Source organism: Nannobrachium achirus (assembly GCF_963921795.1).
Source record: "Nannobrachium achirus genome assembly, chromosome: 21".
NCBI lineage: Eukaryota > Metazoa > Chordata > Actinopteri > Myctophiformes > Myctophidae > Nannobrachium > Nannobrachium achirus.
In genome coordinates this window covers 15,486,379-15,511,401 of record NC_137828.1, presented here as the reverse complement: position 1 = coordinate 15,511,401, position 25,023 = coordinate 15,486,379, and the positions used below count along the sequence as shown (strand labels likewise).

The window sequence follows — 25,023 nt, the reverse complement described above, 5'->3', positions numbered from 1 at the left end:
ATATAAAAAATGACATAGATATAAGGCAGAGTACCTCAGAGACATCGCCTGACTGTGAATACTATACGGTACATACGACAGTGAAATTTCATACATATTTGACATCTGCTGCTATCAAATATTGATGAAATGTCACAGTCATACGTATTCACAGCCATCTATCTATAAAAGAAAAGCACTCTCTCTCTCTCTCTCTCTCTCTCTCTCTCTCTCTCTCTCTCTCTCTCTCACACTGCAGTCAAATCCAGCCCAAATCCTATTTGGTTCTCAAATCTGATATTTTGGGCCGACTTTTCACACTGCATTTGCAAGTGCCCAGATCGGATCTGTGCGATCTGACTCATTTTAACAGTGTCAGCCCAAAGCTGCCCTGCGTCTACATAACTGCTTTGGTTACTGTGGTAATGACGTCGGTGTCATGACGTTACGTCACAACGTTGACGCTAGTTGATCACGTTCAGGAAATGCGACAACAACAAAAACAAACAAACGTTACAATATTGTTTTTCTCTCTTTTTTCTTTATTCTTGTGTTTTGCTCTTCTCTCTGGTTTTATCTATTTAGCTCATGTGTTTTCTCTCTCCTCTCTTCCTTTTCTCATAATGCTCAGCGTGCTGTAATATGCGCTGTAATCAAATAGTAAATACTCGCACTCTGTTATAACGTCACATCAGTGGCGCCTCCCGCTCGGGTCGCGCAGCAAGTGACGTTTGAACAGTTTGATGTGACTTGCATGTGACTTGCGTATAACTCAATGGGGTGGATGTGGTTACTGCTTTCAGAATGAGACAGATGTCCTCAGATCCGGATTTGAAACCACCTCTGGATGTAGTTTTTCAAAATCGGATTTCATGTGACCTGCATGTGACCTGTCTGGATTTAGACTATTTAAAAAAAATCTGATTCCACTTTTGATGTGACTCAGATCTGATTCAGGCTAGATTTCAGTGGCAGTGTAAAGCCGGCCTACATGGCGTTTGGATTGTGAATAGTTGTCTGGCTACGCGTATGATAATGGGTACTCTACTGCTGCTCTGACAAAGGGTTCAACGGGGCCGCATAACCGGACGGTTAATTAAGCCCCAACGGGCATCAGCCTTGTATACATAAAATTATAATGCCAGTATAAGAGCCATGAAGTGCATTTCAGTCATAAATACTGTATTCACAGTCACATCATAGGCCCAGATATCAAGAGCTTTGTGTCAAGCTTGGTAGGATCTATTGTGTTGAACACTGAGCAGTGGTGGAAAAAGTACTAATTTTTTTTACTTAAGTAGTCTATCAATAGTGTTATAATCTGTTAGTATGAGAATGGAGTGTTTTTTTGCCAGTAGAGGATTTCTGCAAAAAAACGCTCCATTCTCATTGAAATGCATTGGCGGACTCCACTCTAGGTATTTTGGTGTGTGGGCACCCTTACAAGTAAAAGTCTGTTATTCAGCATTTACATGAGTAAAAGTACAAAAGTAGTGGCATCAAAATGTACTTCAAGTATCAAAAGTAAAAGCACTCATTGTGCAGAATGTCCAATTTCACCTTACCGAAAGTACCTTTTGGTACTTTAAGTACATTTTGATGCTAACACAGTACAATACGAGGCATTGTGAGCTTGTAGATCGACTATTTTCAAATGGCCGGAATATATATAGATATATGTATGTTTTGTGATAATAATCTAAATCTACAAAGTAACTAGAAACTAAAGCTGTCAAATTATTGTAGTGGAGAAAAAGTAATATTGGCCTCTGAGATGCAATGGAGTACAAGCTAAAGTATAGAAACTTGGAAATACTCAAGTAAAGTAAAAAAAAAAAATCCTGAAAAGTGTAAATAAGTACAGTACTTGAGTAAATGTACTTAGTTACTTTACCACACTGAAGCTGAACTGTAGTCGAGATACAAATAGCTTTAGGCTACAGCACAGTCAGGGGCGTCACACCAAATTCTGGGCCCTGGGTACAAGGATTCACTGGGGGCCCCCCATGAATGTTAACTATTGAAAAATAGCAGATATACAAGCTCACAGCGCGGCACCGAGTGCCGCGCTGCAAGCTTGTATATCTGCTATTTTTGAAAGATCGTGAAAATGTGTGCCAAGAAACCTATGTTTCCATGTCGGTGATGCTCAAACTTTTTCATGTGAAGGACCCCCCATCTCAAAATATTTAGTTACAGGGACCCCCCAGAAGCAAAATTTGAGTAACAAATATTCACTTAAAAATACATATATTCAAAGATTTGCGCACATTTTCACAACTTCAAAAATAGCAGATCTACGCTGTGAGCTTGTATAACTGCTATTTTTCAATAGATAAAGTTATTAGGGCCCCTCCACCTTGGGCCCCGGTAACTCAGTCCCACTTTCCTACCCCTTGTGACGCCCCTGAGCACAGTAGTCACTCCCCTCCAGAGGAGAGAGGGCAGTGTGGTAATTGCATCATCACTGCTAGATCTGTCGTGACAATTATGCAAATAGGCTTTATGCACAGCAGCCATTTTGGAGAGAAGTTGGATCTATTCTCACTTCCTTCACAGGTGTTACCAATAATACTAATGAAGGCCCTGTTCCATTCTGGTCAAACACTCTGCTACACCGCCAGTCTTGGGGTAACAGCGTTAGTAAAGTAACGCGTTGCTGTAATTACCGAATTGCCGTAACGACTAATATAATGCATTACAAAAAAGAATCGGTAACATTATTAAAATGATACTAGCGTTACCGCGTTACTTTCCTCGTTACCGATCAGGGTCCCGTCGTCCCGTTTTGAGCCAATATGGGACCCATTTTGTGCCATATTTTCATGAACTTGAAAAACAGTTTGAGAACCACTGTGCTGCATTAAATGGAACAGAGCCTTCATTAGTATCATTGGTAACACCTTTGAAGGAAGGGAGAAGCAGCGTGGCAGGCAGCGTGGAATAGATTCAGTCCCTCACCAACCTCTCAAAAGCTTTTATCGACAATTGAGGCGAGGGTGACAGGTCTCAGACAGGTAATACAGACATCCATTAAAACATGACATGACCTCAAGTTGGATAGGATAGCGGTCTCTCTCTCTCGCTGCTCATTTGTTTCCCAATGGCGGTTGTGAAATCATTGATTGCAGGGTCAGCAGCACAAACAGAGGCAAATAGAGGTGGAATATTCGTTGGACTTTTGAGTGTCTGCTGAGACGGCCGGCTGCAAGCTAAAGGGAAGGTCGCCCGCTTTCTGTTTCTTCTTGCCCCCCGTAGCACTACACGCTAGATATGTACCTCTTCTCTAGAGGTGGAAAATACTTGAGTAAAAATACTCAAGTATTATTTACTCAAGAGTAGTTTTTTTGAGGATCTGTACTTTTAGGGTGCCCACACACCAAAATACCTAGAGTGGATTCCGCCAATGCATTTCAATGAGAATGGAGCGTTTTTTGCAGAAATCCTCTACTGGCAAAAAAAAGCTCAATTCTCATTGAAATGCATTGGCGGATTCCACTCTAGGTATTTTGGTGTGAGGGCACCCTTAAAGTAATTTTTAAATGCTCTACTCTTACTTTTGAGTAATTTAAAAAGTAAATACTTGTACTCGTTACTTTTGATTTGGACAATGAGTAAGAGTAGTTTAAATTCAGTAAAGTAAATTCAGGTTTTTGCATGGGAGGTGGCAGCAGTGAAGTAAAAAATAGGCCAAAATTGTGAAAATAGCAGATCTACATGCTCACAACGCCTCCGTGGCATTGTGAGCATGTAGATCTGCTATTTTCACAATGGAACAGATGTAGTCAAACTAATGTAATACCAACTCCTACAATTCCAACTTCCAAGTTCTTGTCAGGGTGGGGGTCCGCAGATGAAATATTATTATTTTGGGGGTCGCAGCCTGAAAAGGTTGAGAACCACTGACCTAAGATATATGTCCTTTGTTTCCAACATTTGCAGCACTTGATTTGTGTGTATTGTTTACATACAGTTTACATAATATATTTTCTTAAAAATGTTATTAAAAGTGGTTTTCTGATTAGTGTTTTTCTCTTCCTGGTTAATGACATCGCATTGGGACAGCTTAGGTAACCACTAACGTGTAACATGTAATTAATGTTTAAAAAAATAAAAAGTAAAAAAATTAAAAAATACAAAAATAATTAAAAAGTACTTTTACTTTTTACTCAAAGAGTAGTTTTTAAATAGGCTACTTTTTACTCTTAGGGTACCCTCACACCAAAGTACCTATGAGAGTGGAATCTGCGTTCCGCCAATGCATTTCAATGAGAGTGAAGCGGTTTCATGCCAGCAGAGGATTTCTGCAAAAAACGCTCCCTTCTCATTGAAATGCATTGGCGGAACGCGGATTCCACTCTCAGGCTGGGCTCAGACCAAAATGCCTACGAGAGTGGAATCCGCGTTCCGCCAATGCATTTCAATGAGAAGGCGGCGGTTTCATGTCAGTGGAGGATATCTGCGCTCCGCGCAGACCTTGCGTTTATGCTGGAGCAAAGAAATTCTCCACGCAGATTCTGGTTTCCCCCCTGTCCAATCGGGTGAGTCGAAGGCGTAACATTCTGAGAATCAGGAAGGGACTGGGAGATGTTTCGTTTTGATCAAGAGTCTCGTGCACCCAAACTCTTCTCTTTTTAGCTTGTTGCATCTCCCCTTCCAATAAAGCAAGGGCGAGTACCCTTCGCCTGTCCATTATAGAGTTGACACGTAAAATATGATGAGGATCGCTACGCTAGTGTAACAGGCTACAGAGAGGGAGGGCGGTGCGGGAAGTGAGTGACAGGGGCGTCACTGGCTTTGGGACAGAATATGCTCTCTGCGTTTTTTGCCAGCAGCGCACCAGAAGAGTTTATCCACTGCCGACCATATTTTGGTCTGAGGGCAGCCTCATAGGTATTTTGGCGTGTGGGCACCCTTACTTGAGTAATTTCCTGGACTAGTACTTTTACTCTTACTCTTACTAAAAAAGTAACAGTACTCTTATTTTGAGTAGGACTTTTCAGTACTCTTTCCACCTCTACTCTTCCCTCGCTTTATTTTCGACCATTCCGTTCTTTTTTTTTAAAGAGGTGGTGCCATAGTTTTGTTCTTTTTTCGGTTTTGTATGTGTCTAGGAAGTTAACATTACTCTAATAGTAGCAGTGCTGTGAGCTTGTATATCTGCTATTTTTCAATAGCAAAAGTATAAAATAATTCCAGGACTTGATGGGTTGATCTACTCTTGTAACAGAGATCTGTATGCCGTGCTTATAATCTCCTCTACCAGTTCAGGAGGGAGGCCTGGTTCTGCTACTGCTGTGTGCTACAACAGTACAAGGCCAGTGATGGATTGGGCTAAATGTCTGCTGTCTGCACACTTTTCAAAGGGACCATAACTCGGGGGCACGGAAGAACTAGATGGGAACATCGAAACTTAACTCCCACGTCAATTCCTCTTCTGTCTTAAGGTTTTAAAACTCAAATTGAAAAGACAGGTCGATATTGTGACACATTGTGACCCACTTGCAATTTATATTCTGCTTGCTCTGAGAGCATATTTATCATCCCATTCAGGCAACATAATGCAGAGATCATTAATGACGGGGGCGAAACAATTTCCCAAAAGAATCTATACTTTTAGCAAATGGAAACCATTAGCCTTTAGTTCCAGTGGAAATATTTTGTAAGCTTTTGTTAATACTTTCGAATAGTTCAATGTTTTGTCGCTGTCGGGTGGAAACCTCATACTAGGGATGGGACGATACGCGATATTATCGTTTATCATGATAAAAAACACTCACGATAATCGTATTGTGGAGATTTAATTTATCGTGATATCGTCCTCCGTCATGCACTGGGATCAATTCTCTCATTTGCAAATCCCGCCCCATTCTGCCCTGTTACTATGGTGGTTCAATTGACCCTGGGCAGATTGTTTTTATAGTGGCAGTGAATGGGGGGAGAGGGTATTTTCATTGCCTCATTATTGCAATTTAAAGTACCAAAGGAAAAACATCTAGGTGATATTAATAAAAAGGGAAGACAAAGGTACAGTAGTTACATTGCAAAATAGGGGGTTTTCCCCGAAAATATATGTTTTAATTAGTTTAATCCCAGTGGGACAGAATCATCATGGCAGATTGTTTTTACATTGGAAATGAATGGGAAAAAAAGATTTTTCATAGCCTCATTACAGCTATATAAAGTACCAAAAAAAACACATCTAGGTGATATTAATAAAAAGGGAAGAAAAAAGTACAGTAGTTACATAGCAAAACAGTAGTTTTCCCCCGAAAATATATGTTTTAATTAGTTTAATCCTCTGGATCAGACAGGAGATATTATAGAAAGAGAAAGCGCAGTGCATCTTGGGTAGGAAAATGACAGCCAGATTATAGTTCTACTCACATAATAGGCTGGCTTTCGTAATTCTGCCCATTTAAAATATATGTACCCAATCGTAATTCTTAGTTACATTGATAAGGTCCATGTGAACTAGTCTGTTGAAGCTTATTCATTATTTTGAGCGAAATCGCTATCAGCTTGCGGCGCCGTACTGCACGCACGCTGTGCTCCACAGAGCGGACCGTTGTTGAAAGCCTGAAGCAACATTCTCCACTGCACAAACTCCACCCCCGATAGCAAAAAGTGAATGATTTTTTCTGGTTGGCCAGTCAGGGAGTCTCAGGGACCAATCAGAAGGCTGACAAAAAGTGGATTCACCTTTTATTTGCCGAGCTGCATATCCGGTACCACTTAAACCCTCTATAATTGGTACTTATAATATACATACTTTTTTTCACTCTATCAAATGTCTTTGCCAAAAAATAGCCGATCTACAAGCTCATAACACGTCGCAATGCGACACATTGTGAGCTTGTAGATCTGCTATTTTTGGGCAAATGTTCCGCCCCAGGATAATGGCTTTTGATTATCGCGATAATATCGTAAATCGTGATTTATTTTGTCACAATAATTGTGATATGAACGGGACGTCCAAAAACTGATTCAAATTCAAAGATAGCAAAAGCAGCAGATCTACAAGCTCAAAACATGTGGCTTCGCTCCGCATTTCCAGCTTGGGGAATGAATGGGGGACCCGCTACTTTTGATTGCTTTTGTGTCACGCTGTGGTACAGTATGATCAAGTATGGCCTTAATTTACGATAAAAAAAGATTTTCTGCCCCGACAGCAACAATTTATAAAACCTGAAGACGCTTTCGAAATTGTTTCAGAAATAGTGGAAAAGAGACGATGTACAAGCTGGATCTGCTATTTTCACTACTTCTTAATCTATTTTCTTTTTAAATTAATGGATATTCAAAAATAGTGGAAATAGCAGATCTACAAGCTTGTAATGCCATTGGTGTATATAATATACCAAACTTTATGCACATGTAGCTACAGTTGAGGATGTACAGTTGAGGATGCTTCTTTCATTCTATTTGCTCTTTTGCCTTTTGCACTCTCTTTCTTTTCTACGCCATAATCATTATTATTATTATTATCCTTTTAGATTTTGTTTTTGCTATTATTATATTGTTTGCTGTTATTATATAGATCTAGATAGATAGATAGATAGATAGATAGATAGATAGATAGATAGATACCTTTATTATCCCACGGGGGAAATTCAGTTGCCCAGAGGCAGCACAGCAGTTTAAGGTTACAAGTTACAAAGAAGTAAGAAAAAGAAAAACAGTACAGTAGTGTACAGTCCAAAGAGCAAGCACACAAAAGAAGAATATAAACATAAAGTGTCGAAAAGCTATTGCAAAAAAGAATGAGTGGTACCACTGCATTGTCTGAAGGAAGGCAAATAAGTTTTACTCTTGTGTACCTGTACAAAAGACGTAACAATAAAGTACAACCTTGAACCTTGAATTACTTGTCATGTAAAATGTCATAATGGCGCCAGCCCTACCTGCAGGGGTGTGGGCTGCTGGTCCACGGGGGCTATGAGGACCACCAGCTCGTGGTCGATGCTCAGGTACCCGAAGACGTCGCACTGTGGCACGGACACGTGGAGCCGCAAGATCCCCAACACGTCATGTACCGTTACTGGCTGGTTCCTGTTCAACTGCACGCGCACGCACACGCACGCACACACGCACCCACAGGCACACACCAATTCTTCAGTTAAACACAGTAATTAAACACTCTTGTCACACTCTGTGTGGAGTTTGCATGTTCTCCCCGTGTCTCCTAGGGTTGATACCCTCACAAAAACATGCAGTAATCCTGGTCTCAATAATGCCTCCCCCTGGCCAGCCGGGGCGCCTGATGGAGGGGAAAGGAACTGGTTGGAATAACGTACGTGTTCCTTCCACGCGCTACGTCCAAACCAGGGAAATCTCCACTGTCAGGTGAAAAGAAGCAACTTGGGCTCCTCATGCATAGAAGGAAGCATGAGGTCAGTCCGTTGTCTCCCCAGGCGCGGCAGAGGGAGAGCAGAGCCCAGGATTACATAGGCAATTTGCACTGGGTGAAAAATGGGTTACAAAATCGTGGGATTAAAAAAAAAAAAAAAGCACTCTTGTCATTGTGGAAATGAATATTCAAGTTTGCAGTCATAACAACAATAAACTCAGGGGGAGGATAGATAGCATGGCCTTCCACTTTCACACAAATAACTGGCATGCAACAACGCGCACACACACACGCACACACATGCACATGCACACTTTAACAATTTATTCATGCCCATTGCCCACATGAAGAAGCGCATACAAGGACACAAATATTTAAAGGCGCTGTACAGTTACATTCAAGAAATCATGGCATTAAGTCTTCATGATACAATAGGCATGTCACTCGGTACTCTATGGGGCCTTTTCCACCGGCAAAGAACCGGTTCCAGAACCAGTGCCAGTTCAACTTTCTTAGAACCTTGGTTCGTTCTTGCGAACCGGCTTGCGTTTCCACCAGATTGAACCATGATTGAACCAGAGGAACCAAGGATTTTGTGGTTCCCGTTCGGAACCAACTTTTACGGTTCAGAACCAACTCCGGTTCTCGGTGGAAAAGCTCACCTCTGGTTCATCCCATAGGCAGGAGAAAGAACCTCTGGTTCATCCCATAGGCAGGAGAAAGAACCAGAACCGGTTCTTTGCCGGTGGAAAAGGCCCCTGAGAGTATGTGGCGGCTGCCAATAATAGCAGAGACAGCAGAATACTTTGCCGGCTTTTTTGCCTCCTTTTTGTGGCGACCAGTCTGAGAGAGAAAGCCAATACAGCAGGGTTCCCCAATAGGCGGCCCGCGGGCCATTTGCGGCCCGCGGGGGGCTACTGTCTGGCCCACACCAACCCCAGTAATAATGGTGGTATAAGAGCAGCAACAACACTAGTGTATATCGATGTTGTCGGCTGGAAATCTTGTATCTCCAAATTTGTACGTTCTTTCGCAAATCATACAAGGCCGTCGCACAAAATTAGTGAAAACAGCAGATCTATTTTCACTAGTTTAAATCATTTTTAAAATCATAAATGCAAAATGAACGGTTTTGGACATGACGACGATATCTGAACTGTCGCTGGAGTAGCAGGAACGCCGCCGCCGTCGCCCCCCGCAATGTTGTGGCCCTCGGCTTGGTACCCTAGACATAATTCGGCCCTTGGGGAAAACTAATTGGGGAACCCTGCAATGCAGCATCAGTTTTGGGCTATTTTCGGCACACAGAACACCAGTGTATGACAAAGTACATGGCTTCATCCTCCACTGACAGTACAAGTCCTGCCCTGCCGTATCATGACAGATGAAGTGAATCATGAAAGATGAGCCAAATCATAACCAGGGACGTGCTGGCCATTGTGAAAAGCGGGACAAATCCTGAACGGCCGTTCCAGGCCAGCCATTAGGACAAATTTTTTAATAAAATGTCGGCCTTCGTTCCATTTTGGGGGCTGGGCGGCCAACAAAGTAAATCGTCACTGTCGGGCAGAAACCTCATATATCCAAGTTTCAAATGTATAAATCTTTTCGCAAAGCAAAGCCCTGCTTCATCATACAAGGCCGTTGCACAAAAGTAGTGAAAACAGCTGATCTACAAGCACACAACGCCTCGCGGTGCGAGGCATTGTGTGCTTGTAGATCGGCTGTTTTCACTATAGTTTAAATCATTTTCAAAATGATAAATACAAAACAAACGGTTTTGGACATACAAGGTTTCCACCCGACAACGACGAAATATAACTCATATACAGTAATTGGCCCACTGGCTTGTCACTTGTCATGATCTGAAATGGCAAATCTTTGAGTAGCAGCAGCGCTATAGAGAGAGATCTCTCTATAGCACGCAATGAGGGCCTCTCCAACTCTTTTTCCCGGGCTGAATCAGGGGCCCAGCACGTCCCTGATCATAACAGATGAGCTGAATCATGATAGATGAATAATTGCAGTATGTCTGTTTTTTTTCTGTCCTGCTGAACCTGGAAGCTGAGCTCCCAAGATTTCCTATGCATTCGTGCAAACGGCAAATACAGTCTATTCCAGTGGTCCTCAACCTGTTTTTTGGGGGGTCCCCAGATGATTGACTCAATGTGTTCTCACTCAACAGTATACAAACCAACATAAAGTTTATAGAAGGTACTGTATATGCACAGGGTACTCTGCCCTACAAAGGCAGAGTGCAGTAACTACGTTTTCGAATTTCACCAAAAAATGGGTTTAAAAGTGTTACAGCTAATCAGCCAAATGAGATAAAGATATAAAAGTGATATTACACTGATTGTACATCTGTTCTTGAGGTAATTGTTCATCCCCCAATATCATGAAGGCTAATTTGACCTTCGGGCGACACAAATAAGTCGGTGTGTCCCAAAACGTAGTTACTGCACTCTGCCTTTGTAATGTGCACATTTCTAAAGTGACAATTGAACGACTTTTTAATACCTCTAAAATGACAAATTAAACAGTGTCCAAATTGTCAAATATTAGAGGCAGAAATTGTGAAAATAGCCGATCTACACGCTCACAACGCCTCGCAAAGATCTGCTATTTTCACAATAGAACCGTGTTATACAAAATGTAATGCCTCAAATCTTACAACTCAGAGTGCACGTCAGGGTGGGGGGTCCCCAGTTCAATTATGATGATTTTGGGGGTTGCGGCGTGAAAAGGTTGAGAACCACATGGTCTATTCCAGGGTTCCCCAATAGGCGGCCCGCGAGCCATTTGCGGCCCGCGGGGGGCTACTGTCTGGCCCCCACCAACCCCAGTAATAAAGGTGGTATAAGAGCAGCAACAACACTAGTATATCGTCGTTGTTGGGTGGAAACCTCGTATCTCCAAATGTGTACGTTCTTTCGCAAAGTAAAGCCCTGCTTCATCATTCAAGGCCGTCGCACAAAAGTAGTGAAAACAGCAGATCTACAAGCACACAACGCCTCGCGGTGCGAGGCGTTGTGTGCTTGTAGATCGTCTGTTTTCACTAGTTTAAATCATTTTTAAAATGATAAATGCAAAACAAACGGTTTTGGACATACAAGATTTTCACCCGACAACGGCGATATCTGAACTGTCGCTGGAGTAGTGGGAACGCCTCCGTCGCCCCAAGCAATGCTGTGGCCCTCGGCTTGGTACCCTAGACATGATTCGACCCTTGGGGAAAACTAATTGGCGAACCACATGGTCTATTCTATCTGAAACCAGTGCCGTATCATCGGCGAAGTGAAGCCCATGGTCGTTGATATTCACTGGAGTCACTTGGCTGACTCTTGGTCATTTGCGTGGGACCAGGCGTGAAGCCTTCTGCTGCGTCTCTCTTCTCTCAGCGTGTCGCAGAGCATGATGATGATGCAGCATCGTGGTGTGTGAGAGCACAGCGCCCTGCGGTGGTCCTGGCAAGATGTCCACAGAACCACTGATGCCAGATTGTGCGAGAGATACAAGCAACTAGGTCTATGCAAACAAGCCCAAAAGAAGCGACCAGCTATTTGAAAATAGCCAATCTACAAGCTTGTGAGCTTGTGTGTGTGTGTGTGTGTGTGTGTGTGTGTGTGTGTGTGTGTGTGTGTGTGTGTGTGTGTGTGTATATACTGTACACACACAAACACACACACTACGAAAAATCGAACTATTAATTTAGCGAATGTCTGTCTGTCTGTCCGTCCGTCCGTCCGTCCGTCCGTCCGCCTGCCGTCTGACCGCCTGTCTGCATGCTGACATCACTGATACTAAACAGTGTCACCACCATGGTAACAGCCGCTTGCTGAAACAATGACCACATTTGGAGATGAGCATGCTGACATCACTGATACTAAACAGTGTCGCCACCATGGCTGTCTGTCTGCATCATAGACTGTAAAAAAAATATGGACGATGCGAAGCCATTGGTTTCTATGCTGCGAAAATTACGTTTTTTTGTCCCTTGTATGGGTGTCGCCATCATTGTTTTAATGGTACCCCAGGAATCACAAGGAATGCTATTGGCTGCCAACGGTCACGTGGAACCGCAGGGATACATGGGAGAATGTGGTCGGAGCCTCCCGAAATAAAGCACACGAAGAACACAGCAGGCTAGTATCAGTTTAGTTGGCCACTCCCCCCGCACATTTATCATCAATTTTAACATAAATGGGACCATATTTGCACAAAACGCATATCATGGTGATTGAAAGGGAGTTTTTCACTAGCGACAGGAACCATAAAGTATTTATGACGATGTTTATTAAGGTTAGAAAATCAAAGGGGAAAACTAATGGGGTCCAATGTAGACACATTCTTTTTGGTACCTCGCGGGGGGAAAACAGCGCAACTAGCCGCCAAACATAGGAAGTTTTAGTTCCGTATTGGATTTGTTTTAAATCGGCATAACTATGCCCCTGGTCTGCATGCAGACAATACAGCATACCCAGGGGGCAAAGGAAGGTGTGCTGCATTTGCCCCGACATACAAAGTTGTCCACCAGAAATATTATCTATGACCCAGTAGGATCACAACCTATATGGACAACCCGGTCAATTTGTACAACAAAGTCCAATATGGCCGCCTCAATATTAGCCCCTATTAGTTTTAATGGGGGGTGAATAGGGCAAAATTTTAAACTGAGGGATATTTCCACGAAACTTCACAGGTTGATCAATGGTATACATATGAACATTTTTTGTATTGCAAGTTTCCATGAAATCCAATATGGCCGCCACAATATGGCCACCATAATGTAAGGACCCAGAAAATAGGTTTTGCAACTTCTGAACCAGATGAGCTAGAAACGCAAACTTGGTATCTATTTCATGGTGTCTGACCATGGGAGACTCAATGGAATAATTTTATTATTGGGTGTGTCTGGACCTTTATTGTGCATATTTGCAAGATGGTGGACTCGCAAAATAGAGCTTTAACATCATTTCTACCATAATTGTTGACTGCTTTTGCAAATACAAGCAATATGAATCCATTTGCTAAGATTTATGGCACAGAAGGGACTTATACCTGTATTATTCTTGAGTTTGCATGTTGTTAAAATGGCTGTAAACGAGATATTATATTTCCTGTCCGATTCTACTGTATGTAGTTGTAGCAATGACTTCAGATAAAATCAGAGACCAAAACAATGTATCTTAGAAATTATTTTTTAATTAAAAAAAAAATAAAATAAAAAAAGAGAGAGATTATCTCAATGAAATGAATGCAACTGCCTTTTTGGGTCTTTCACACATAGACATGCACATGCTTTCCAACAACTTCAGCTTCAGGGAAATTATAATGAACACATGATTAAAACAGGCTGCATTATAATGCAAATAATTGCTAGTCACTATCACTGTCATGTGTACCTATCCTGCTGCATCTTGTCTCCAGTCCTTGGCAACGACACCCCAAGTAGCATGCAATTCCCTTCTTCGCACATGAACAGTTTTTCTGACAGCCTTTGATACAGCTACATGATATTGCCTTGTCCATTGATATAGGCCAGGCTGGCTCTGTGGATGGACAGGGGACTGCCTTCCCATCACTGAGAGACCATCCATATTCAGTGAAGCAAGGGATGTCTGGCTTCGCGATGTGTGCAGTTTTATCTATTATGGCTGCTAGAGCAGCTCTTTTCAGGTGCAGGCCAAAGGCATTTTCTGTAGGTGGCAGCAGCTTCAACAGGGTTGATCGGTTATTTAGGAACTTGTACACTCTCAGCTTTGCCAGGTCAAAGTCCTCCGAATGGTCAGCTTTTGATGCATATACAGCTATTGTGAGGTCTCTAGCCTGATTCTTGACATCCTCTGAGAGGGAATAAGAGGAATTTTCACCAAACTCCTGAAGTGCAGGGAGATCTAGACCCATGCTGGTCTTGAACCATGCCTTCTTTCCAGTGAAAAAGGGATAGCTGGTGGTATCTCTAACACTCAGGCTGTGAATAAAGGGCAGGGCACGACACTGCGAGTCCAAGGGCTGAGACCATGTGATGGATAGGAAGATATGCATTCTGCTCTGTTCTCACCCACAGCTCTGGAAGGTCTAGGAGGTGGGTGGCAGCATGATATAGGCACATGATGATGATGTCTGTGTCATTAGCATGGATGACAACTCTGTCAACTTTGTGAGCCTGGACACTGTAGATGGTGTGTACAAAAGATTCCCACTGGACAGCAACCCCACCCCCTGGCTCATCATTGGCTCCACCCCTCACCTGCTCCACTCATTCACCACACCTGCACTCACTCACAACCAATCAGTCCCCTATATAAACTGTCCTCATCCTCAGTTGTTCAGCAGCAGCAGAAGAACATGCACCTCCTGGCCTGGTGCCCTGACAGTTCTATATTCAAGGTTATGCGTAAATGACGTGAGTGAACCTGATTTGCCTATGTTTATTGTGATTGTGATGAACTTGAGTGTTGGCCTTGATACTTAGAAAGTTGATGTGTAATATGTAGGGGGACTTTATTGACTGGAGAATTGAACCTTAACCCTTAAGTGCTGTTCGGGTCATTTTGACCCGTTTTTTCATTTTCATTTGGAAAAAAAGGTAGAAGTTAAAAATGTTTCCACCTGAAACTCACTGGCCTTAAAGATTCTTCTGAGATGAACATGTAAAAAAAATATTTTTGCACTACACCCATGCTACACCCCCCTCATATTTTTTGAACCTTAAGTGCTGTTCGGGTCATTTTGACCCGGAAGCACAGAAATACACAGTATTATGCCAAAACACAGACACACAGTCACCCCCACTTCTAACACCCCCCTTCCGAAGCCCCATTCCGAACCCTCCCCCCTTCCTATAAGCATGAGCAATATTGCCCAGTATTAAATGAAGTCGTTTTTTTTACATGGATTTCAGCTAAATCAGTAAAAACGCCTAGCTCTTTCAGTGTTTAATGTGATATAGCAAAGCAGAAATGCAAACATTTACCAAATATACCATATGAATTGTTTGGTATTGAGTCAAAGTCAATGTATCATGATGATTTGTTAAGTTAAAATTTATATTAGTGTTGTTTTTTCTAAACCAAATATCCACCGGGTCAAAATGACCCGAACAGAACGAAGGTGTAGTGAATCTGAACAGAACTTAAGGGTTAAGTAACCCTGACCGTTGTGCTGTATGTTGTAACTTGTGGGATTGCATTTAATATATATTTATGACGTGCACAGTTGGTCCTTTGTAATTGTAAAATCCTTATGCCTGCATGCTTCGACTGTAGAGATGACCTTAGTGTATTATTGTAAATAGTGTAAATATTGTCAATCTGTTGCATTGTATTAATTGTATGCATTTTATTTTGTCTAGAATAAACCATAACAATGGGATTCCACCTCTCCTCTCGTCACTCTAACCGGTGAACCATGGCAGTGTTAACTCCCCCTTGAACCAGCCCATAACACCTAGAAACACCCTATCCTTTTCTATATGGTGTGTAGAATTACCCTTGTGTCGGCCTCCTGTTGTGTTGACTCTAGTGCAGGGACATCAACAACACACCCCTCCTTGATCACCACACTCCTTGTCTCTTCTTTAAATCCTCCACTGCCATCAGAAACAAACACCACGATGAGTTCTGCAATGTAGTCTTACTGCTGGGAGGCTTCCACCAAGCGCACAATTACATGAAGGCTATTTGCAAGATCTTCAGGGATGCCGGTGCAGAGGATCTTCTTGTAGCAGCAGGTCTCTGTCAGGAAGGAACTGCAAAAAAGATGTTTGGTGAAAAGGCTGACTACTACCAAACCTTACATGCCATCAAGATCCTCAGTGAAGCCTTGTGGCGCCTGTTCTGGGAAGCTTTCGAGGCATGGGCAGCAACCAGGGAAACACAGCAGTGGAAACCACAAGTGGAGTCAGTCTTGAAGATCCTGTTTGAGAAAACTACCACAGGCACTCAGAAGTTGGAGGCAATCAAGATGACGCATCCACAGCTAGCAGTCCTACGAGAGCAGCTGCTGCTTTTCCAGGAATCACTGAATGGGCAACCAACTGCAGTCTTCTGGGCAACCTTCTTGGAGATGTCAAACGTCCTTCACAGGTTTATCTACTATGAGCGAGAAGCTGACTGGACAGGGCATCTCTGTGAATCAGCAAGAATGCTTCCCTACCTCACTGCAGCAGGCCACTACAAGTATGGGCAGCAATCGTTGCCTCTGTATTTGGCTGAGATGAAGAAACTACCAGAAACAGCGCCAGAGGTACATGAAGCACTGATGGCAGGTGTGTTTGTTGGTAGACGAGCAGATGGCAGCCACAACAGTGTTTCGCTTGACATGCTACTGGAGCAGACATATAATGCAGATGCCAAGGAGGCGAGCGGTTTGGATGGCATTACACTTAACCCTGCTGCCCGGACAAAGTGGGTCTACACAAAACCACTCACTGCGGCAGTCTCTGCAGAGCTCAAGTCTATGCTCCACCTCCACTCGTACAACCCACACCATGAGTCTGGTCAGAGTCGTGTAACCAGGGATGCAGAGATGGTAGTCAAGGTCTCAGAGGATGTCAAGAATCAGGCTAGAGACCTCACAATAGCTGTATATGCATCAAAAGCTGATCATTCGGAGGACTTTGACCTGGCAAAGCTGAGTGTACAAGTTCCTAAATAACCGATCAACCCTGTTGAAGCTGCTGCCACCTACAGAAATTGCAATACACGCCTTCATCACCCAAAGACTTGATTACTGCAACTCCCTATACAGTGGCATAGACCAGTCATCCCTCAGAAGATTACAACTTGTCCAGAACGCCGCTGCTCGCCTGCTGACCGGAACTAGAAAACGTGAACACATAACCCCGGTCTTAGCCTCACTTCATTGGCTCCCAGTAAGATTCCGTATAGACTTCAAAATCCTCCTCTTCACATTTAAATCCATAAACGGTCTGGCCCCCAAATACCTCTCCGAGCTCCTGAAACCCTATGCCCCCACCAGAGTCCTGAGATCTGCTGATAAGCAACTACTGGTTGAGCTGATTCCCAAAAAAACGACCAGAGGGGCCCGCGCTTTCGCGGCTGCAGCCCCCAGGTTATGGAACAACCTGCCCCTTTCAATTAGGTCTGCTCCTTCCATAACTGTTTTTAAATCTCAGGTTAAAACTCACTTATTTTCTCTAGCTTTTAATCTCACCTGAGGTCTTTTATATATTTTGCTTTTATAACGCATATATGTGTGTTGTTTTTTCTTGTTGACACCGGTTATATGTACTGTATATATGCTCATGTTTTTATTGTTTGCTCTTTCTCTGTACAGCACTTTGGTCAATTTCGGTTGTTTTTAAATGTGCTTTATAAATAAAGTTTGATTTGATTTGATTTGATTACAGAAAATGCCTTTGGCCTGCACCTGAAAAGAGCTGCTCTAGCAGCCATAATAGATAAAACTGCACACATCGCGAAGCCAGACATCCCTTGCTTCACTGAATATGGATGGTCTCTCAGTGATGGGAAGGCAGTCCCCTGTCCATCTACAGAGCCAGCCTGGCCTATATCAATGGACAAGGTAATATCATGTAGCTGTATCAAAGGCTGCCAGAAAAACTGTTCATGTGCGAAGAAGGGAATTTCATGCTGTGTCGTTGCCAAGGACTGGAGACAAGATGCAGCAGGATAGGTACACATGACAGTGATAGTGACTAGCAATTATTTGCATTATAATGCAGCCTGTTTTAATCATGTGTTCATTATAATTTCCCTGAAGCTGAAGTTTTTGGAAAGCATGTGCATGTCTATGTGTGAAAGACCCAAAAAGGCAGTTGCATTCATTTCATTGAGATAATCTCTCTCTTTTTTTTTTCTTTTTTTTTTTAAATTAAAAAATAATTTCTAAGATACATTGCTTTGGTCTCTGATTGTATCTGAAGTCATTGCTACAATTACATACAGTAGAATTGGACAGGAAATATAATATCTCGTTTACAGCCATTTTGACAACATGCAAACTCAAGAATAATACAGGTATAAGTCCCTTCTGTGCCATAGATCTTAGCAAAGGGATTCATATTGCTTGTATTTACAAAAGCAGTCAACAATCATGGTAGAAATGATGTTAAAGCTCTATTTTGGGAGTCCACCATCTTGCAAATATGCACAATAAAGGTCCAGACACACCCAATAATAAAATTAGCTATTCCATTGTCTCCCATGGTCAGTCACCATGAAATAGACACCAAGTTTGCGTTTCTAGCTCATCTGGTTCAGAAGTTAGAGGCAAAACCTATTTTCTGGGTCCTTACATTATGGCGGCCATATTGTGGCGGCCATATTGGATTTCATGGAAACTTGCAATACAAAAAATGTTCATATGTATACCATTGATCAACCTGTGAAGTTTCGTGGAAATATCCCTCAGTTTAAAATTTTGCCCTATTCACCCCCCATTAAAACTAATAGGGGCTAATATTGAGGCGGCCATATTGGACTTTGTTGTACAAATTGACCGGGTTGTCCATATAGGTTGTGATCCTACTGGGTCATAGATAATATTTCTGGTGGACAACTTTGTATGTCGGGGCAAATGCAGGTTTCCTAAAAAAAGGCTGGTTTGCCCCCTGGGTAGCAGGTATTGCACAACATGGACGTCAATAGTGACTGTTCTGCCCAACGGGCACCGGTCTCCAACATTACTTCTGAGACTCCTACATTCAATCCCTCATATAGCTACTGTGAGGGCACAGGACTAGTATTCTATGATTTCTCAAAATGTTAGTGAAAAACGCTGGCAGCCTGGACCAAAGAGATGTTTTTCAAAACAAGCCCAAAGTGGCTTATAATAAGAGCACATGGCAACGCCGGTCAGCAGCACAGGTTGACCCTGCCCCCACCCGGGGGCGTAGCGTAGGACGCAGACACACATTGTTTTAAACACTTCTCCTGTATCCCATAATGCCCCAGAGTACTTCTAGCAGCATGAAGGTTATTATTGCGGGAAGGTTCTTCTTGTTGACAATGATTTGCCTCCGCAGGCAGAAAGTCCCGTCGACAATCCAGTACATCGTGTACCGTTATTAACGGGGTACATGCTGTTCAGCCATACCCAGAATACAGAATCGACAATTATTCCTCTATTGCAATGGTTTTCAAACTTTTTCGTATCAAGGTCCATTATTATTTGTGCCAGCAGAATAGCGAATGTCTGCGAGTACTGCGGTCATCAATAACAGCCAATGAGGGACCAGCATTCCCGATGATGCCAGTGGTGATGTCACCGCCATCGCCAGAGGTGATGCCAGTGGTGAGCGCCAAGCCCCCGGAACCTAGGGGGAGCTCTGAAGCGCCATGGACATGGTGGCCGTTTGAGGTACTGCAGTTGGGGCTTCTAACACGAACGCGCTTCTTTGTATTGACTGTGCGTAGTAGCGGAAGTGCTCGTTCATGAATTGGAGCCCCAGCGCGTCCATGAACACAAACTATGATGCAGAACGTGTCACAGAAGCCCCACTACGTCACATTTCTGAGCCGTTTCCAAACGCGGAAGTATGCTTCATGCGCTGGGTGAGCAACTCAATGCAAGTGGACGGGCGGGGATATCGGGTGCCCTCTCTATACTAACTCTATGGTGAGCGCAGAGCCGTTTCTGGGCCCATGGGGGCCCTAAGCATGATTCTGCTATGGGGCCTTCCTGCGGGCGCGAGCGTAACGAGCGCCCGCGAAAAAATAATAGGCCTAACATTTTTTATCGTTTTTTAATCCATTTTATAATGGAAATATATATATATATATATAAAAGTATATATAAATGAATAAATAAAAAACGACAACAACAGGCAATGTATTTTTGCTATGTTTGATTTGTTCTTTTCTTATTTAAATAAAAAATGAAAACTTCCCCATAGGGGTGCTGGAACACCTGCAGCACCCCTAGTTCCCATGCTGTTCCCACACTCCTGCACAGTGGCCACTGTGCCAAAACATCACATTCACTTTCTCTTTCAGCGGTGTGGAGATCCGCGGAAGCAAAGAAAGTCACCACAGTTTGATTTGATCATTGCTTTAGTCAATTATGAAGGGATTTTAAAAATGTAAACGTCCCCATATTGCTTGGGAAGTCTACTTCACAGAGAAACCGTGGCCTATGCGATTCGCTAATCGCTGGGATTTCACATCGCGATTTCGGTTTGAAAACGATTAACCATGCAGCACTAGTTCTTTTCTGCTGAGGAGGGGGCGGTGGGGGGCCTTTTTGGTCGGCGGGGCCCTACGCAGAGTGCGTAGTCTGCGTATACGGCCCGCCGCCGCTGGGTGAGCGTAGCCTGGTACTTCAGTCCGCACATCACCACCCCCTGCTGGTGGGTGGTTTGTAGTGTGGACTGAAGCTGCACATATTTTAATTTATTTCGAACGCGCCCAAAGAGCGGGCGCATTGAATGGGCCAATCAGGGTTGTATGCTTGGGGCACGTGGTTTGGCTGCTCCGGTCCCAGCCCCCTCCAAACAGAGCTCTTCTGCCCACGTCAGAGCAGTGTAGGCCCACGTGAGATTCACTAGTGGACTCTGATTGGTGTCCTCTGCCCACGTGAGAGTCTAGTGGACTCTGATTGGTCCGTGAAAACTGTCATGGCGGAGTCAGACTCGACTCGAATTATTTTAATAAACTATATAATAGTGCCGTTTCATTACGTTTTAATACCATTTTGCACTAACGTAAACATGCAGTCATATAATATGTTATGAGAAATAACGTATTTTTGCAATGACACGCCACGTCGCCGTCGGAGGCTCTAAGCGCGTGTGTGTGTGTGTGTGTGTGTGTGTGTGTGTGTGTGTGTGTATGTGTGTGTGTGTGTGTGTGTGTGTGTGTGTGGGTGACGTCAATAGGCTTTACCCCGCCCCCGGCGAAGTAGAATCTCCGTCCCCAGTTTCAGACTCAAATCCCAAAACGAAGTGTGTGATTGAGACTGACGCTAGCAGTCAGGCTAGGGTGAGCGCACCTCGTGTCGCGCTCTGCTGGCGCACAAGTACTTGTGCACAAGAGGCAAGTTGGCACGTCGACTCGACAGAGTGCAGTTCTAGTTTATTCTGCATGTGAGCCACCATTTGATGAGATTTAGCGTCTCAGACCCAGAATATTTTGTTATCGTTGGATAATATTTTGTCCACAATTCCATGCTGTGTTGATGTGATATCATATAGGAGAGATAACAGGCAAATGATGATCATGATGAAATAAAAAATGATTCTACATTCTCTAATTGTGTAGACCTCTTGTGAATTAAGTAATAATGTTTAACAATACTTTAACCAAAATAGACTACCATTTGGTCACTCTCCATCATTTAGCTGGGGACCACCTGGAACCCCCTCAAGGACCACTGGTTGTCTATAGATGCTTCTCTAGGTGAGGTACAGAGATAGAATGAATGCTACCTCAACAAAAGTACTCAACATGCAGGACTTTTTTTTTAAAGTTTTAGTTCACTTATATAGCTCAGTGAAGTGTAATATTGCGGTTACCATCAAAACAAAACATAATAAAAATGTATTCATATCTTGGGGCATATTTTGCTCTCAGTAAAACCTTTCTGCCAGCGTTATCTCTCTCTGTTCTCCTGGAAGGCTGGAAATACACAGGGTTTGACAAGCCTGGTTTACTATCAGCCAGTCCAATCAGCGCTAGACAGCTTTGCTCTGCCGAGACGTTTGAGAACGGCTAGGTCAGGTCATGCTCGTTTGAGCACGGGCACCGAGAGCCTATTTCAACCAATCAGAGTGCTTGGTCGGAACTACCTTGTTGTATAATGCAACGTCAAGTCCACAAAGAAAAAGAAAGAAAAACAACAGACAAGCATCTACAGCAAGAAAGAAGCACTCCTGAAAGAGATGAATTAGCGATGAGAGTTTAAAAATTGAGTGTTTTCTTCCTATTGCAATACATACAGGTGACGGTTAGTGCATGGAAAATATATCGTCGTTGTCGGGTGAAAACCTTGTATGTCCAAAACCATTCGTTTTGCATTTATCATTTTAAAAATGATTTAAACTAGTGAAAACAGCCGATCTACAAGCACACAACGCCCCGCACCGCGAGGCGTTGTGTGCTTGTAGATCTGCTGTTTTCACTACTTTTGTGGGCCTTGTATGATAAAGCAGGGCTTTACTTTGCGGAAGAACGTACACATTTGAAACTTGGAGATGCGAGGTTTCCACCCGACAACGACGATATATAAGTGATTACAGCACATGGCACCGATGATGTTGCAGGTAAAAAAGTTCAGAAAATAGATTTTTTTAGTTTCTGTCTATCATCATACATTTTTTGGTGTTGTGCAAGTCTTGCACCAAGCAGACTAAGCAGCTGCAGCCAGCCTTGAACTAAGGTACAAAGAAAAAGAAACAAAGAAAGGGACAACAGTCGACCATGGACAGCACACCTATATCGACCAGAGGGCAGCTGGGATATGTAACCTGTTTTCATAACCTGAACTAATCTGATTGATTGATTGATTTTACATTTGTATGACCTTCTCTGACTTTATATCTACCTATGAAGGTTGATTCTGCTTTTCAATGGGAATGGAGTGGTTTCTTGCCATTTTGCGGGTTTCTGAAAAAATATGCTCCATTCTCTAGCCTTACATTAAGATGCATTCTGCCGAGACTTTCGCATTGTGATGTTGGGGCGACGGCAGAAGCGTCTTACCGACTTGTCAGACAGTTTGGGGGCATGGTCGGCAAAACTGCAATTGCGGCTCTACACAAGCACAAATGCGAAATATAGCACACCGCAGAAGTTCTGCAAGATGTATGCGACTTCTGCGACTTCTGCGGAAGCCTTGTTTAATGTATTAGTCCGTATTTTTAGATAAAATTAGTTTTTACCAAGTGTACTGCTTTTCCTCGTTTGCTACAATGTTAGCTGCAACAGCGCCCGTTGGTGGCTGGAAAGCATTATTGTGCATACGGAACCGATCACCGAGCACCGATCACAAAAGTTTGATCACCCGATCCCGATCAATCACCGATCCGATCAAGTTATTATTTATATTTTCTAAATGTTAATGTTTTAACTTTATTTCATTCATTCACTCATGAATTCATTTATATATTTGCCTTATAGTTATTTACCAGCATTACTATGTATTTATTATCATAGCAGTAACTAATTATTCCTTCAGCACTGTGGAAATCAATACCCCAAAATGGCCTCAAGTGGGCATACTGAACGGCTGGTTGATCAGATGCACCGATCCGATCGGATCGGTGAATTTACCTTTTGATCTAAACCACCGATTATCGCCGATCATGCTTTGATCGGCCCGATCCGATCCATTGCCGATTGATCGGTAACATCTCTAGTCATGTCCTTGTATGAGCGAATGGGGGAATGGATGAACGTCAAGTGATAAGTGCAGCCATGTTTAACTAAACCAGTACACTTAGTAAAAATTCATTTTATTTAAAAAATACGGACTAATACATTAAACAAGGCTTCCGCAGAAGTTCTGCAAGTCGCATACATCTTCCAGAACTTCTGCGGTGTGCTATATTTCGCATTTGTGCTTGTGTAGAGCCGCAATTGCAGTTTTGCCGACCATGCCCCCGACCTGTCAGACAAGTCGGTAAGACGCTCCTGCAGCCGTCCCACGTCACAATGCGGAAGTCACTGCAGGGCCGTCTTAATGTAAGGCTACTCCATTCTCCATACAAAATAGAAAGGCAAAACAGGGACAGAAACCTGTGGAAATAATGCATTTGCAGGAAAAGAGCAGGAAACCACGAAGAGTTGAAATGGCACATCTGTATGTAGTCTCCATGGCAACCAACTGCTACTGTAATTGGAATGCCAATCGCAGCTGTAATTATTTCTGACACTAAGCTTAACACCTACGCTGTCTCCCTCTCAGCTGTCCTGTTGTTTATCTATCCTACGCTGTCTCCCTCTCAGCTGTCCTGTTGTTTATCTATCCTACGCTGTCTCCCTCTCAGCTGTCCTGTTGTTTATCTATCCTACGCTGTCTCCCTCTCAGCTGTCCTGTTGTTTATCTATCCTACGCTGTCTCCCTCTCAGCTGTCCTTTGTTTATCTATCCTACGCTGTCTCCCTCTCAGCTGTCCTGTTGTTTATCTATCCTACGCTGTCTCCCTCTCAGCTGTCCTGTTGTTTATCTATCCTACGCTGTCTCCCTCTCAGCTGTCCTGTTGTTAATCTATCCTACGCTGTCTCCCTCTCAGCTGTCCTGTTGTTTATCTATCCTACGCTGTCTCCCTCTCAGCTGTCCTGTTGTTTATCTATCCTACGCTGTCTCCCTCTCAGCTGTCCTTTGTTTATCTATCCTACGCTGTCTCCCTCTCAGCTGTCCTGTTGTTTATCTATCCTACGCTGTCTCCCTCTCAGCTGTCCTGTTGTTTATCTATCCTACGCTGTCTCCCTCTCAGCTGTCCTTTGTTTATCTATCCTACGCTGTCTCCCTCTCAGCTGTCCTGTTGTTTATCTATCCTACGCTGTCTCCCTCTCAGCTGTCCTTTGTTTATCTATCCTACGCTGTCTCCCTCTCAGCTGTCCTTTGTTTATCTATCCTACGCTGTCTCCCTCTCAGCTGTCCTGTTGTTTATCTATCCTACGCTGTCTCCCTCTCAGCTGTCCTGTTGTTTATCTATCCTACGCTGTCTCCCTCTCAGCTGTCCTTTGTTTATCTATCCTACGCTGT

At 43.2% G+C, this 25,023-nt stretch overlaps 1 protein-coding gene across 1 annotated transcript in view; it reads right to left on the bottom strand.

The window, feature by feature from the left end:
* Positions 1-25,023, bottom strand: part of reck (reversion-inducing-cysteine-rich protein with kazal motifs) — a 224,212-nt gene that overhangs the window by 7,758 nt on the left and 191,431 nt on the right. The window contains exon 20 of the mRNA XM_080752182.1: positions 7,884-8,039. Within this exon, the coding sequence (XP_080608308.1) occupies positions 7,884-8,039 (156 nt within the window). The remainder of the gene's footprint in view (positions 1-7,883; positions 8,040-25,023) is intronic.